The following is a 16,410-nucleotide window of genomic DNA, read 5'->3' as shown; positions in this document are numbered from 1 at the left end:
ACTAGATTTATTTCAAAGCTTTAGTAACTTATCATTTTGCAGATTTGTATCACTGATGCAAATAAATAATAATGATAAAAAAAATGTATACTTTTTTCTTCACAGCCAGGGTGAAAGGGCAGCTGAACTTGGACCTCTCTGCAAGGCTTTGCTGTCAGTGCCTTTTCACTGCCTGGGCTTGACAGTGAACAGAGTATAGATGCATTAAGAGGTTTAGATCAGGGGTATTCAACTAAAATTTAAAGAAGTCCAGTTAGAGAAAATTTCTTGAAACAAAGGTCCAGAAGATCATAATGTCTAACTATGTAGTGTCAGCAGCTAATCACCTGAAATGCAGGTCTATTTTTATTTAGTAAATGACCTGCATTTCAGGTGATAAGCTCCTGATATATATGTATCTTACACAGAAAATAAATAAAATGTGAAAATTGTGCATGTTCACATGTGGAGGAGCTCATTGATGAGCCTCGAATGATATTTAGCTTTGATAATGTTCATTGTGGGGAAAGCTGCCTCACAGTTGTATGTGGAGTCAAATATGGTCAAGATGTACAGGGCTGCTGTCCACAGACCATTTGGGGGCAAAAAGTGGAAGGACCTGCTCTTACGAACTGCTCTTTCAGGGTCACGTCTGCTTGGAGATTGAGTTGCATCTGGAAAGACTCACAATTTACACATTTAAAGTACAGTGTGACTTCTTTTGGGAACGTCTCACTCGTCTTTCTGAACTTTCTCAGCTCACCTGTCTGTACCTCTCTTTGTTTTCTATAATGGTGTCGCCAGCTTTCTTTTTCTACCATTTTTTGAATGTGTAACTTGCCTCTAACTCTCATCTGTCTGCACAGTAAAGTCGCAGAGTTTCCTGCCTGGAATGTACAGACTTGATTGGCTGAGTGGTATCACGTGGGATGACTTGGTGGGATTAATCTGTGTGGTTCCTCAGCCGCTAATCCACGACCACAAAGACTACAAAAAATGCACTGGTTAAAATCGAAGCACCCCATCAGGTTTTAAATCACAACCTCCTGTTTTGGCTGTAGGTCCAGGTCCGTATGGGACAGCTTCTGGATCCGGATAATGGACTGCAATCCGCCTGTTAGTGACCTCCTCTGGGCTAGATGATTGCTGAATTTGACTTTTGCTAAAAACTGAGACAACAGCTGCCCTGTGGTTGCTGAAAATGGATTCACTTCTTTTTTCCACTGTTGGTGTTTGCATCTTAAATTGTCTACAATGACCTCTCACAGAAAACCCTCAACAGAATTGTAGGTGTGATCACGCTTTCAAAGTTCCTCAAAGCTTTTATCACTTAAGACTGCCCCAACCTCCACAAAAATAATGTTCAGAATAGTCTGGATCTTACTTGGTGGGACAACAAGAGACCTGCACGTCTAATGACAGGACTTTAAAGCTGTGCTGATAAATTGTGTGTGAACAATGACCTAGTTCATGGTGCACTTCCCGGTTCACACACACTCACTTTACTATTCTACTTAAGGGGAAGTCCAGCTGTGTGTCTGCATATATGTGTATGTACCAAAATATATATTTAAAAAAAAAAAAAAAAAAAAAAAAAAAAAAAAACAGCTCTGCTTCAAACTGAGATGACAAATGAAATAAATCAACACAATGATATGTTTGCTTCAACAACAGCTCTTCTCTGCTGAGAGCTTAAAATGCGTGACCACATGTTGCCACCATGCCACACCATTCACACAGCCAAGGTGTTAATTAGACCGTTCATACAGTGAATGCATTAAAACCTCCTTCCAGCAAACTCAGCCATCTGAGGACCTCTCTCTGTGCACGCTTGCCTTCCGGGGACTTTAACATTGCCAACACCTACAGAGGAAGCACCGAACAATCTGCTTCTCAGAAACAGCAAAGAAGTGAAAACTACTCGTCCTTTACAGTAACGCTCCTCTCTCTGCTCACGTGTAAAACACTGATGAAGTCTGGAGGTTGAATGGTCAATTCGTTGGTGAAAATGTTCTCATCTAAGACTGAGTGAAATGCTTTTTCCCCAAAAATTCTATCATTAATCCAACATTTCTGAAATATTCAAATATTCATAGCCATGTGCGAACGACACCTGGCAACCTCCATATCTCTGCATATAATTCTCAGTTGTAGGAAGACTATTAAATAATTTAAATGTTTTTATATATTTGGAGAGAAAAAAAAAAAGATCTTACTTCTGATTGGTATCATTAATAACCCCACTGTGGGAAAAATAACACTACTAGCAGCACTACAGTGGGGCAAATTTGATCCACTGCTGAATCTGTAAGTTCGCTCATTTAGTTTCATTTTAATGGAGACTGAATATCAAGCAAAAATCTAAAAATCCAGAAAGAACACATTACATAAGTTATAAATTGATTTGTATGTCATTAAGTGCGATAAGTATTTGATCATCAAGAAAAACATGACTTAGTACTCGGTGGAGAAACCCTTGTTGCCGAGCACAGCAGTAAGATGTTTCCTGTAGTTGGACACCAGGTTTGCTCACATCTCAGGAGGGATTTTGGTCAACTCGTCTTAACAGAAACATTAAATCCTTTAGCAGCGCTCTCCACAGATTCTCTATAGGACTGAGGTCTGGAGACTGGCTAGGCCACTCCATGACAGCAATTTGCAAGATTTTAACGGTACATGACCCGTTCATTGGCCCCTCACTGTGATAAACAGCCCCAAACCATAATGTTTCCACCTCCATGCTTGACTGTGGGGGTGGTGTTCTTTGGGTTCTCTTCCTCCAAACACGACAGGTTGAGTTGATACTTAAGAGCTCAGTTTTGTGTTCATCTGACCGCAGCACTTCCATCTCAAACCTTCTCTGAATCATATCTGAATCTAACCTCTGAGAGGTTAGCGTGTGTGCTGGGGAAATGTAGACCAGGTGTGGAACAGAGGTGAAAAGCGTGTGTGTGAGATCTGGGTGTGCGTGTGTGTGTTGTTGTGTGTCTCCACCCTGGCCAGATTTCTATTAGCTGTGTGCTGAAATAAATGCAGTACAAGAGAAACAGACCCGAAAAAGCTCAATTTGAATCCACAGATTAAAAGCACGTGTTTCTGATTGGTGGCTGTTTTTAAACACCCTCTGTCTCAAATACACACAGACACACAGATCCTGAATGTGCACTGTTTAAAAGCAGACACATTTACTCTGGTGGGCTGTGTATTTTGCTTGAGGTCCCCGTCTAACACTTTTTACAAGTACACACACACACACACACACACACACACACACACACACACACACGGGAGTGACCAAGTGTCAGGAAGGTCAGTCAGATCACATATAAAGTCCTGCTGCTTCCGCATGGAGGGTTTTCCACACGAGGGTGAGAGAGTGTGCGCTTCTGTGTTTCTATGCCACATTTAAATAATCAGTCTGCTGAAAGGTTATGCATCTGAATGCTGAATTTGAAGCTACAATTAAGTATAAGAGAAAAAGTTGTGGTAGTAAACAATGCTGAAAGAGAAAAATTAAAAGTCACAGAGCTCATACTCTTCAAACACACAAACACTTCCAGACCTTGAAACTCAAACCAGCATAAGCAGGACAAAGTGAATAGATGTAGACACACCCAACAGTATCACTTGCCTGTTATGAGCACACACACATACACAATTCTCCAAACCCTCACTGACCCATTTACAAAACTATTAATCTCAAAAATCCTCTTAAGTGTTCCTATCATCATTTCATTTAACCAGCTCCTTACCATGTCCTCAGTTTCATGCCCCCCGATCACGCAGGTATGATTCCAATTAAAGGGACAAGGAAGAAGAAATACATGTCATACCGCTGTTATGTCATTAGGAGCAAAGTTCAACAGCCTGCAGGCTCCTTAGAGGATTAACTACCTGAGCTCAGTGACTTGGCCAGGCTGCTTAGCAGATTACCTATCTCACTACATAGGACTGTAGGATGGTGGGGAGAGAAGAGGGCAGCAGTACAGTGACTCATTTCAGGGGACTGGCTGTGCAGAAGACGAGGAGTTCACAGCTGAGAAGTCAGATGTCTCAACTGCATGATTATTAATATATATATTAAAAAAAAGAGATAACTGTGGGAGAGCTCTATGTGTTTGTCCTGTTGGTACTTTAGGAGCACTGTTAATGGCAGTGTTTTAGAATTATTATGGCTGTGCTTCAGTTTCAGTGAGAAAAATTACTGCTTTTATCTGATGAATACCACTAACTAGCAGTGTGTGTGTGTCACACACAGTTGATGGACACACTGTAAAGCAAGCTTGTTAACCATAACTGATAAGTTAACCTTCTAGCCTAAATAAGGTTCCTTCTGGCTCCAAATAAAAAAAAAAAAAAAAGTCAGCAGCCAAAAAGCTAATGCTTCAAAATGCTGAGTCCAGAAACTGGTGGGTGTTGACACAGTGGCAATGTGTCCTTTATATACAGGTTATACTGCGTTATCAGTTGGTTTACGTCTGAAGTGGAGCTGAAGCTTTAATAATGACTTTGTGAAATGAGAGTTTCTACACTGCGCTGTTAAGGCGGCATGAAATAAAACAAAAGGTCATCATAGTTGGCTGAAGTCTGCAGACGACCGTTTCAATCCCAAATGAGCAGAAAAGTCTACACGCTAATCTGGATACCGCTCCTCTGGATTTGCTTCTTCAGCAGAGTACTACTTGCAAGACACTCTGTTACAAATTATAAGTTGAGTACTGCAGTGTCAGTATCAAACCATTAACTTGTGCTTTCAATTCAGCATTATCAGTTCTTTGGAGGTCAAGGGCAGAGAGACAAGGTAGAGAGAGCAGAGGTGCTGAAATAGGCTGCACTTTTAAACCTTACTGTGAATCACCCACAGTCCCTGAAACAATCTGTCAAAATGATACAAGCTCAAATTACCTCTTCAAGTCTGCAGGTTCATTTACTTCACTCCAACAAAAAGGCTCTGCTTTTCCAAAATACAAATATAACTTGGCAAAAGGATTTCACTAGTCACACACTTTCTATTCTTTCACACAAAACAGTCAATTGATCAAAGGAATATTAAATCATAGAAATGTTGCTTCTGTGCAGCAGCCTCAGCCGCAGACTGCTGTGGTCTGATAGTGCTCCCAGCTTCAACAGGATTATCACTAATGGGACAACAGCAGCATTTAAAACCTCAGAACAAATGCATGGTCAGCTCCACACAGGAAAACAAGCTAACCAGCTGCAATCTGATACGAGCCAGTCAACAGGAATGGCCAAGAGCATTATTCTGAAATTAACACAAGCTAATGCATCGCTCACCTTAACAAAGTTGTCGGGAAAAAGGCCCCTCTTCCCGTTGAGATCCCCCTCCATCCAGCCGTCCTCCTCAATGTAGCGCACATTCTTGATGATGTCGCCCAGTCGCAGAGTCAGCTCGTCATCATGGAGCGCTACGTAATCAAACTCCACCACAACCTCTACTCCAGACAGTAGAGGTTCAGAGAGAAAGGAAGCATAGACGAGAAAGACAGAAGGGAAATGATAAGGGGGGGGGGCACAACAAAGGTGGAAGAGCATGGGGTAGATGAGATAAGATGAAATTTAGGGAAAGAAAGATAGGGGCAAACAGAAACACAAAATTAGTGCAAAATTTAAAGTTTCTAAACTTAATACAAAATATATTATTACACTTAATGTCCAAGAAAACAGCAGCCAGTGATCCGGCCAGTGGGGAAAAACAGACACGGGAAGCTCGGGGGTTAGCTGGTTAGCAGCAACTGAATTTTAATGAGTGTATTTAAAATACGTGTATTTAACTTAAGTGTATTCATTTGGATACAGTTAAGCTTTAATGGCACCTGTGAGCTTTAAGCTCACAGGTGTGCTAACACTGCTGCTAATTCCAGCCACTGAACCAGACCTCGACTGTGTTGGTGCTGTTCAGAGCATTCTGGGATTATTTGCCAAACAGCACGACTTGCTGTGCAGCACAGAATGTCGTATATTAGTCTGTTACTTAGCCATTAACAGCAGATACGTGCACCTGTACAGTTTATGGAAACAGATTGCAAATCAAGCTTGCTAGCATTAGATGATAACTTCACTCTTCTCCAAATACCAACATGGCAGCAACCAAAACACTAAATACAAAAATACAAACTCCAGAAACCAATTGGTGACGTCACAGTGGCTACATCCATCTTTTATGTACAGGCTGTGATTAGTTCCTCTAAGGCAGTATTTAGCAACAAATTGGCACAAAAACACACAACCAGTAATAGCAGACCATGAAAACAGATACTGAGAGGCTGCCCGGCTGATTCTAGTACAGCAGGTTGGACCACTTCTGACAGTAATAGGCAGTTTGAAGAGGACTGACAGGTTGTGAGGTATTCCACTACACGGTTTGGCCTTTTAACTCGTGACTCATGGCAGACAGGCTCCACTGACACGGGTGGCTTCACACCAAACAGAGCCAAAACAAAAACATGCAGGGTAAACTGTTTCTCTACTCAGCACAAACATACATGCCACGGTGTGCAAATACTCTGTACAGGTGCACACCTGAGCAGAGTCATTCAGCACTACAGGATGAACTGTTGGAAAACTTGGCTCAGCTTCAGCCGCTGGTACTTGTGTAAACCCAGAGCTGTACTCTCCCTCTGACATCACAATCCCCGGCAGGCTGGGCCCAGATCCAAGGAGAAACTGGCCCTGACCGATGATCTCAGAGCAGTTTTCCCCTCAACGTCAAACACCGAGAAGAGGAGGAGTCGTGCGGAGGAAGGCCCTCCTTTAACACCCGTCTGACACACACTGATGGAAACACTTACATGAACACTGTAATAGGAATTTTTAAGGCTGATACTGATCACCATCACAAGAACAGCAGAACAGATATGAACTGGATGCCTATTATCTTGTCATGCTCACGTCATACTGTCAGTCAGACAAATGCCAGATTCACATCAGCCTCCTACTAATTTGTGAGAAAAGTGGGCTAAAAACAGCACTGACCATACTGGAGGTTTGCATTCACCCTCCATAGTCAGAAAAAATAAGTTCCTATTTCCTATTAGGGCTGCTCTGCTGACATTATAAGAACACCACTAGAAAGGCTGATGAGACTTATTTCATGACACTTCCGTTTCTTTCCATGCTATCAGAAGTGTATTATACCTGAATCTCTCACACTACAGTTCTTTTCTTTGGTCCAAAGCATGCTCCAGCTGCCTGCTTCGGACCTTTCACTGTGTGACATGAGAGCACAGTTTTGGAGCCACATCCAAAAATGTCATCATGATCCTTTCATAATGATCAACATCATCCCTGATGGCCCAAAGTCACATCAGTATTTCCCACATAGACTACCAGGTGGGCCACTCAGGTAGGTAGCAACTCACTCTGACGTCTTTTTAATCTATTCAGCAGGACGACACCACCTATTTATACTAGTGGACAGTCCCCTTGCTCTTAATTTGAAAGCTCAGATGTTCCACACCTGTGCATGTTTTCCCACTGGCTCATTGGCCATGTTGTTGTTGAGTCATTCAGGTCTTTCAGGTAGGATCTCCCCCTGTGTTTGGGTGTACTTCAGCTCACCACCACCTACACTTGGCAGCAACAGTAAATAACACACTGAAAGTCTGCTTAGAACTTATTTTTGAATAAAATAATGACCACCCCTAACCATGACTAAGAGTAACTGGAGTTACAATGAACAAGTTTTCTGCCTGTGTATTTCAAGCTACGTTGATGGCAACAAGGAGTTCAAAGTCCAAAGTAATATTTAAGCCAGGTTAGACTGTCTTACAGTAATGTAGTGTTGTATGTCAGTTTTGAACTTACCAAAGAGCCGTCAAGTGTGCATACACATGATGGTGCCTTGGCTAAGATAAGCATAGTTAAGACTAGGCTTAAGTTTACTTTACAAATGGTGTAAAGTCCATATACAGACAGACCTGGCACTTAGAGAGAACATGAAACCCCATATTTTAACAGGGTTTATACAAAATTAAGAGTCGTAACTTATCTTGAGAAAAAACTTTGAATTAAGGACTACACGTTAAATTATAAATTGATTTTTTTAAACTTTCTAGGTTGCATCACTGACTCCATCACACGCTCCCTGAAACACATCACTGAGGGTAACCATACCAGTTACCAGATCCCCTGCTGTGAGAGGAATGTGATGGAGGGGTCACGGCTCTCCCTGTGTGAACTCTGTCTGGACACCACAGAGACCGTCCTGCTGCTGTCTTAGTGTTTTGACAAGTGAAGGTGGAGCTGACTGTGAAACCACATGCTTATTGGCTAACAAGCTGTCAGTTACAACGCTGATATTAAATATGACCTGAAATGAATGACTGACCCCATAAACTAATCAGGAAAGAGTTCAGAGGTCATAGACTTCTATAGCACCAAAATTATTTTTGCAACCATTGGTATTGCCACACTGGCTAGACATTTTTTACAGTACATCACCAATAAATTTTTTTTACTATTTGGTTATTAGCTACAGTGCAGTGGAGCAAATGTTATGACTACCGTATTTTTCGGACTATACGTCGCTCCGGAGTATAGGTTGCACCAGCCAAAAAATGCATAATAAAGAAGAAAAAAACATATATAGGTCGCACTGGACTATAAGTCGCACTTTTTTTTGGGGGGGGGGGGGGGGGGGGTTGATAGAATCCGAGACCCAGAGCAGAAATTCCATCTTGAACGGCAATTTAAAATAATAATGGATTAAAGAACAGGACGAACACGGTTACGCCTACGTTATGCTAACGTAGCACATTCAGCTACATGGCGCACAACGAACACGTGTTCGGTATGTTAACGTAACATTAAGTTATTCAGATAACCATAGCATAAAGAACATACTAACAAGTTAACCAAACCATCAATCCATTGAATTCTTCATCCTCGGTGTCACTTCTAAACAATTCCGTACACTCCGTAGACGAAGCGCCGCTTCCTCTTCTGTGTCGCGTTAGTCAGACTCGTCGTCAGCTGCAGTTCCAATTATTCCAGCCTTTCTGAATCCCAACAGGATGGTTTGTCACTGAAGCCCATGTTTTCTTGATCCATCCAATGACTTCCAGGAAAGTTGGGTGGCGCATTCTCCCAGTTGCCGTTAAGCTGTGCTCTCCATCCATCATCCACTGCGCCCACAGGTTACGCAAGACTGCCTTAAAGCTGCAGTTCACGGAGATGTCAAGTGGCTGGAGTATTTTGGTTCATGTGTTATAAATGTCACATATACGTCGCTCCGGAGTATAGGTCGCACCCCCAGCCAAACTATGAAAAAAAGTGCGACTTATACTCCGGAAAATACGGTATATATTGCTTAGCTCCAGTTGTTTAGCTCAGTGTTTTTCAACCTTTTTTAAGCCAAGGTACATTTTTTTCATTGAAAAAAATCATGAGGCAGCCAAAAATGTTAAAGAAATGATACTCTGTAGCCTATATTAACAATATAGTCATTCTTATTAAAGTGTCTTGAATAGGAATCAAATAAACACAAAAAATAACTTTATCATATAATATATATCTTCTTTCAAATAAAAAGTGCACTTAACATGTCCACTTCAAAAAGTTCAAAAACTTCAGTGTTTTTCAAACTCTAATTCTGTCCAAAAGCATTCTATTACCAGGAATAACACAACACAACAATACATGAGATAGAGGCAAGCTCACAGCTAATGCCAGTTTAATATCATCATCATGCATAAGTCCCCGTACAATGTTTTAATGGATGAAGGTTATCATTGTTAACTATAATAATATGTATGCTGTGTGTGCATTTCAGATGGCTCTCATGTTGCAAAACTACCGCTGCAAACTGTCGGTCTGGGCTGTGGGGTTTTTAAAATGATTGTGGTGAAGGAGTCGCTCTCATGCCTCCGCTAGTGACGACACTCCCTGGCCAATCAGTGGCAGGCTGTACTCCGCGTCATATTTTTGTATCGCCTTGGATCGCTTAGAACCTCGGGTGAGTGAGTATGGAAAAAGGACCGGCAAAGTGTTCCTGATTCTAATGGAGATGCCGTCAAATCGTGGCGAGTCGTTCCGTATGGAAACGCGGCTTAATTCTCTTGTCTCTGTGTACAATGCAATTCACTACCTGCTGCTGTCTAGTCTAGTGATATGGAAGAGTATTACATGATTATATTCCCAGTCACTACTACAGCACAGACACTCATGGCATATTACGTGAAACTGGATAATTTCCCACGGCACACTAGTGTTGCCGCGGCACGCTGGTTGAAAAACACTGGTTTAGCTGATATCCTTCCACTTATGCTGCCTACTGACTAAATCATTAAGCGATGCATGTAAATGATTTGGTGCTCACTCACTGGAAGTGGAAAATAACCCCTGCTGTGAGGCAAAGTCAGAGGAATATTTATTTATATCTGCATATTTTCCTCTGACTTTGCCACACGCTAAATGGCAATGCAGGTGGAGATTGCTACAACAATTAACATAACCCATTTCTGGATCTTCTTAAGGATCTCTCACTGGAGAAGCTGTAACCAGAGTGTTGGGCTTTATCAACATTTTTACTTAAAAAAAAAAAAAAAGTCACTCATCAAATAGTTTCAGATCATTTTTTTGATCAGCGTATTGAAATCAACTTTTAAACTAGTCTGCACTTTACACTGTAAACAACAGTCTAAATACATTAAGTGAATGAAAGAATACAACCCAAGCTGAGCAATACAAAAATAAACAGCTTATCCAAGGCCCCAGACAGTAATTTGGGACTATCTGTCTGTGTAACCACAGGAAGAGATATGACCTCCTGTAGTAAACAAAACAGACGGCACTGACAGACAGAATCATACACCGAGTTAATTCAATACACGGGGCGCAGGATTGAATGTGGAGAAAAGGGACTTTCTGCAACCGCAGAGTGAGCACCTAAGAGACCACACAAACACACCCTGCCTGAGACAGGCAGGCCGGCTAAATCAGTACGACTTCAATCACTTGTGCTGTCGATTTTGCCTACTGAAGTCATCTTAAGATAATTATTGTTTTCCTAGCCTTCAGTGGAGAGAAGGCAACCAAGAGACTGTTTTATTTTGCATTTTCTTTTTAAATGTGTGTGTTACTGTGAGATGAGACCGCAATCACAGGGACGCTGGGTTGTGAGTTAGGTTCAGTCTAGGGTTTTTTGCTCCAGTCCAATGACCAAACACGTATGGACCATTATGACTTAGTCCAATAGAATTCTATAAGAATGCCTGAGAATTCTTAAAGGGGAATCTGATAAACATTCTAAACACTTAAATACAGCTAAAAAAAAAAAAATTATATGATCATTTCAGAGTTATACATTTCATATCTCTTTCTCATTATAGCTTTCTCCTCCTCCTCCACTGCTCTCTCCTCCCTCATTTCCACCTCATCCCCTTCCTCCTTGCCTGAAGCCTCCTGAACTGAAGTCAGCGCTCTAACGCGCAAAAATGTGCATAACCCTGTGATTTTAGTCCCGATATTGTTGCAATTACTGATTTTCCGCAGATCAGACATGCAATCATCCCATCTCCGGACAGCTGACAAGCCAGGTGTTGTGCCAGAAATTTAAAGACTGCTAAAAATGATTTCTGATGTTTCTATGTGTTTTATGTGTAACATCTTTGCTTGTGGTGCTAAATAAAGAACTGATCAGTTTTCCAAGTATCTTTATGACTGTGTTGTGTACCAACATTATAATCAATCCAGTCCTTTTTGGCCACTTAAAATATCTTGATAGAACTGCGATGCTAAATTTTTTCCAATTTTAGCTGCCCTCTTGGCCAGATCACTCTTGAAAAAGACATTTTTACTGTCAATGACATTTTTTAGCTGGATAAACAAAAGATATAAAAGTCACTTAGCCAAAAACTGATTACTGTCACAAGGTAGAAGCTGCAATGTTCTTACTGGCTCAAAATGCCTTCATTTATGAGTGAAATGTTTGACAGATTATTGGCCAACAGGTCATGTACAACTGTTTAAATACGGGCAATCATTTTTTTGGTAGATGATCACTTTTTTCACAACACCGGCTATAACAACAACAGCTTGTTATAAGCTAACACTATGCCAGCTAAGTTTAGGCTTGAGTGGCCTTAAAATTAAATAAATGAATAAATAAAGTCACACTATTCCTCTGATAGACAGTATGATTACATTCTCACATCATATGGGAGTTTATTTGCTAAGTGTCACAGTCTGACAACAAATATAATGTGCAAATAAATAAAAATGGCCTCTGTCCAAAAGTTCAAATAAGGCTTCAAATTAAATCAAAAAAATTTTTCCGTCCAAAACAGCTGAAAAGTTTACAGACGATTCAGTTCATACAGAGGTTTACTATTCAGAATGAACGCTGATATTAATATGAGGAAAAAAAAATAGGAGCCAATGTAGCTGCTACTATTGTCCTTCACTTGTTAGCTAACATAACTGAAATGGCGGTGCTTAGCAAACATCATCCATGAGAGCTTGTTTCCGACAGGTAAATTAACAGAAACATTACTGTACAAACATTAACAGGTATCAGCAACCCACTAACGTACCCATCCAGAGCTGACGTCACAGCTCCAGGGTGCCGGCGTTTTAAACGCTCAGCACTGCAGTGAAAAGCTCTGCTTTGCAGTCTGCATTCAGCTTCATTTTGTTTTCTGTCAAATGCTCCCACACCTTTGACAGTCTGTCTCCATTTTCTTTAATTCTTTCCACCCTCCTCTCTATTCTACTAGCGTTATGCTGTTCTGCTTCTTTCTTCTTCGTTGGTATTGTCGCTGGCAGACAATGGAGGCAATACTGCCCCCATATCTTCCTGTAGTGTATTGCAATTACAAAATCACACGATAAGGGGAACAAAATAGATGGATGGGTTTAAAAGTACGACGCTTCGACGATGAAATTCCACGTTGACAAATTTTTGTAGTCGACGTCATCGATTACGTCGATGAATCGTTGCAGCCCTACTGTAGAAAAATAAATAAATAAATCCGGTGAGCCACTCAAGGCCAACCAGTAGATGGATAACCTGGAACGCAGAATGATTTCTTACATGAGTTGATGTGACTCAATGGACACACCTTAAATACTTCTTTGTCTACTCAATTTGTTTTTACTGGCTCTCTTGCATGTCACACTTTAGTCAATGACCCGATCCATTAAAGCTTTCAACAGAATAATCAGCAAACAAATAAATATGCAAACTGGACATTCTATTTCCTCACTTGGAGAGGGGGCAAAAGTGTTTGTAGAGCCTGTAGTAGCTCTACACTTTGTCTTTCCACTACACTCTCTTCTCCTTAAGGAACCCCTAAGCTTCTTCTCCTTGTCACTCCTTACAGTTTTCCACCTCTCTTAATCTCTTAAGATGTAAAGCTTTTATTTTTGCCACGGTTTAGTCCTTTAAGGCAGAATTCATAGGAATCAGTAGAGGAGCGACTCTCAGTCGCACTCTAGGTTTTGTGAATACAGGCACTGATCTTACATAATTCAAGTCCATCCATCCATTGTCTTCCACCCATCCTATCCCTATCCAGGTATGCGCGCGGGGGGGGGGGGGGGGGGGGGGGGGGGGTGTTAGAGCACATCCCAGCTGCCATCTAATGCAAATTGCCATTCATAAACAATATAATTTTATAATATAAACGTAAGAAAAGCGAGAAAAAAATATTCCCAAATATCCCTGGGTATCTGTTAATATTAGGGGTAGGACTTTAATGTGTTAATTTCGATTAATTAATTACAGGGAAAAAAATGAATTTAAAATTTTAAATGCATTTTAATCGCACTTTGCACCGTGGAACGTTTCTCAGTGCACGAGTTCCAGGCATACAGATTATATCGACGCACAATGTGATAAGAATGATGAGCTGTCCAAATTCAGGGGCCACATCCTTCGAAGGACCCGGCCCACGTAGACCGCAAAGGCCGGAAGTGAGCGGCTAGCCTTCATATCAGCGTCGCCTGCCCTCACCTCAGGTAGCTCATGTCGCCTAGCAACCATGAGTGCAAAACACAGCTGTGTAAAAGCAGCTGGTTAAATGGAGAATGAACTTTTTCTTTTTGTGGTTTAATTTTAATTCTTTAATTCAAAATAAGCTGTTAAAACAAGCATAACACATTTCAACATCAAGGAATACAGCTGTGGGAATGATTAATTTCCAACTATATTAAGTGAGACATTAATGTTGAATAAAACTATCCAGTTATGATGCTTAACTTTAATTTCAGGAGTTTGCTTATCACAGAAGCACTTCCACCCTTCGCTGGTCTGTGTGGGAGACTGGTGGGAAAATAAACAAAATTTTGAAGTTTAAGCTTATGTATATTGATTCATCCATCAACCAAACTTAAACTGATAGTTCTCATGTTAAAGATTTAAATGTGATTAAAATGCGATTAATTTCGATTAATTACAAAGCTTCTAATTAATTAGATTAATTTTTTTAATCGAGTCCCACCCCTAGTTAATATATATAGGTAACCAGCCCAAGTAACATATATGGAAACACAGTCATCAGTATAAATACCAGTGTTGAAGAATGCTGGCTGTGGCTCAGGAGGTAGAGCAGGTCACCTACTAATTGGAAGGTTGGCGGTTCGATTCCTGGCTGCTCCAAGTATCCTTGGGCAAGATACTGAACCCCAAGTTGCTCTCAGATGCAAGTGTTGGAGTATGAATGTGTGTGAATGTCATTAAGCGTGACAGTAAGCACTTAGCTTTGTTACACATGGAAGTGCTTGTATTAATGGGTGAATGTAAACGTGTTGTATAAATCGCTTTGAGTACTCAGAGTAGAACTAGTCCATTTACCATGTGAAAGTATGATTCCCAGTATGCTACACACAGGCTTTAGAGCCACCCAAGTATTTCTGGCCACTCATTTTAGCATTTTTAAGAGAGAGTCCAGCTGTGATTGTTTAATAGTGTACCATTCACTTGCTCTTATTTCAAAAACTAGCCACAGCTCTTCCCATCATGTATTTCCACTACAGGCTGGCCCAGTGGAAAAGCCACTGCCGTGGAAGTCCTCCCTGCCATTCAACTGTTTCTCCAGTTAGTATGTCATCTTACGGTCAGACCGACTCCAACTCCACCACCTTTGACCCCAGCTGTTGACAACATTTCTTGTTACTACTTTCACAAACTGCTGCCAAAGACTGAATTTAAAGGTAATCTACATGGTGCACTATGTGAAAAGTGGCCCCTGAGCCGAGGATAGAATTTCACATACAAATGGTAATGTGAGCTATGCAAATACAAATCAGGATAGTGGCGACCACCAATGCCTTAGAGATCACAACTTTTTCTAAGACTTCATGTTAAGCTCTTTCCTGCTATACAGAGGTCAAGGTCATACTCATAAATGTAACTTAAAGCAAGTTGCTGAAAGTAGTATGAATGGCTTTATTTGTTGCTAACAATGGTTAACAATGTTAAAGTTAACTGTATTTCTTTTAGGATTTGAACAGGGTTTTTAGTATAGCTTAAGCTTCACTTGAATGCACAGGAAAACAGACTTCACAGCTTGGAAACACAAACTGCTATGAATCAGTGAGGTCTGAAGGTGTTCACAGGGTGGAAAGTCACTCACACATGCACAGGCAGCAGGTTATATTCCTGAGTTATTTGTACTTGAACAAATAAACTATTTTCAGAGAGATTATTTTTTAACTTGTACTTACTAACCCATAAATACAGAATGGGGACAAACACCTAAGACCCAAGTTCAAAAGTCTCTGTCTATAATACTGACCAGACTAAGTTGTGTTCCTTTGGAAAATGTTAGTGAGGTCATTAAGGAGGGAGCACTGTGAGGCTGAACTAAATGTCTCGTGATGTTCAGCTGCTGCTCCTGAATGGGTGCAGTCAATGATAGGTGTTGGCATGTTAAATACCAGAGGTGCAGCAGTGGACAAAGTCTTCTTGGTTTGTTCCTTAGAAGAAATGACTTTCTAAATACATTAAATACATGCACATAAAAAGTTGGCATACAGGCGGTGTGTGTGTGCAGCAGGAGCAAACTTCCTGCCAATTCACTGGAGTCATGCAGCAGCACCAAGATTTGGGCCTAAATAGCTGTAACTTATGAAGTAACCAATAGGGTGACACTTAGGGCCGTTTTATACCAGCCACGAGGTGCTTTGTAAACAGCACGGTTGACGTAAAATTGGCTGTCACTCACCACCATTTCTGCCAGTCATGCACTTCTCAATTTTTGTAGTCTGGTGCGTTGTGCCGCTGCTGGGCTCAAGACACTAGTGTACAATCGTGTTGTTTTTACCACCAGTTTATTGACATATCAGTACAAAAGCTCAGAGATTCATATACAAACAGAGGGAGATGTTGCAACAGTGACTTTGCTTCTGGTTTTGATGACTTCTTCTATATCAGAGTTCATGTGGCAGTATTCTGTATTGAGTGGAGACAGT

General features: G+C 41.0%; 1 protein-coding gene across 3 annotated transcripts in view; it reads right to left on the bottom strand.

Moving 5' to 3' along the window:
• cd2ap (CD2-associated protein) overlaps positions 1-16,410 on the bottom strand; it is a 68,699-nt gene that overhangs the window by 39,701 nt on the left and 12,588 nt on the right. For all 3 annotated transcript variants that reach the window (XM_030721664.1, XM_030721665.1, XM_030721666.1), the window contains exon 2: positions 5,275-5,432. In XM_030721664.1, the coding sequence (XP_030577524.1) occupies positions 5,275-5,432 (158 nt within the window). The remainder of the gene's footprint in view (positions 1-5,274; positions 5,433-16,410) is intronic.

The sequence above is a fragment of the Archocentrus centrarchus genome, chromosome 24 (assembly GCF_007364275.1).
Source record: "Archocentrus centrarchus isolate MPI-CPG fArcCen1 chromosome 24, fArcCen1, whole genome shotgun sequence".
Classification (NCBI taxonomy): Eukaryota; Metazoa; Chordata; class Actinopteri; order Cichliformes; family Cichlidae; genus Archocentrus; species Archocentrus centrarchus.
Note: the sequence above shows the minus strand (reverse complement) of the source record. Positions and strands in the feature narration are given on the sequence as shown.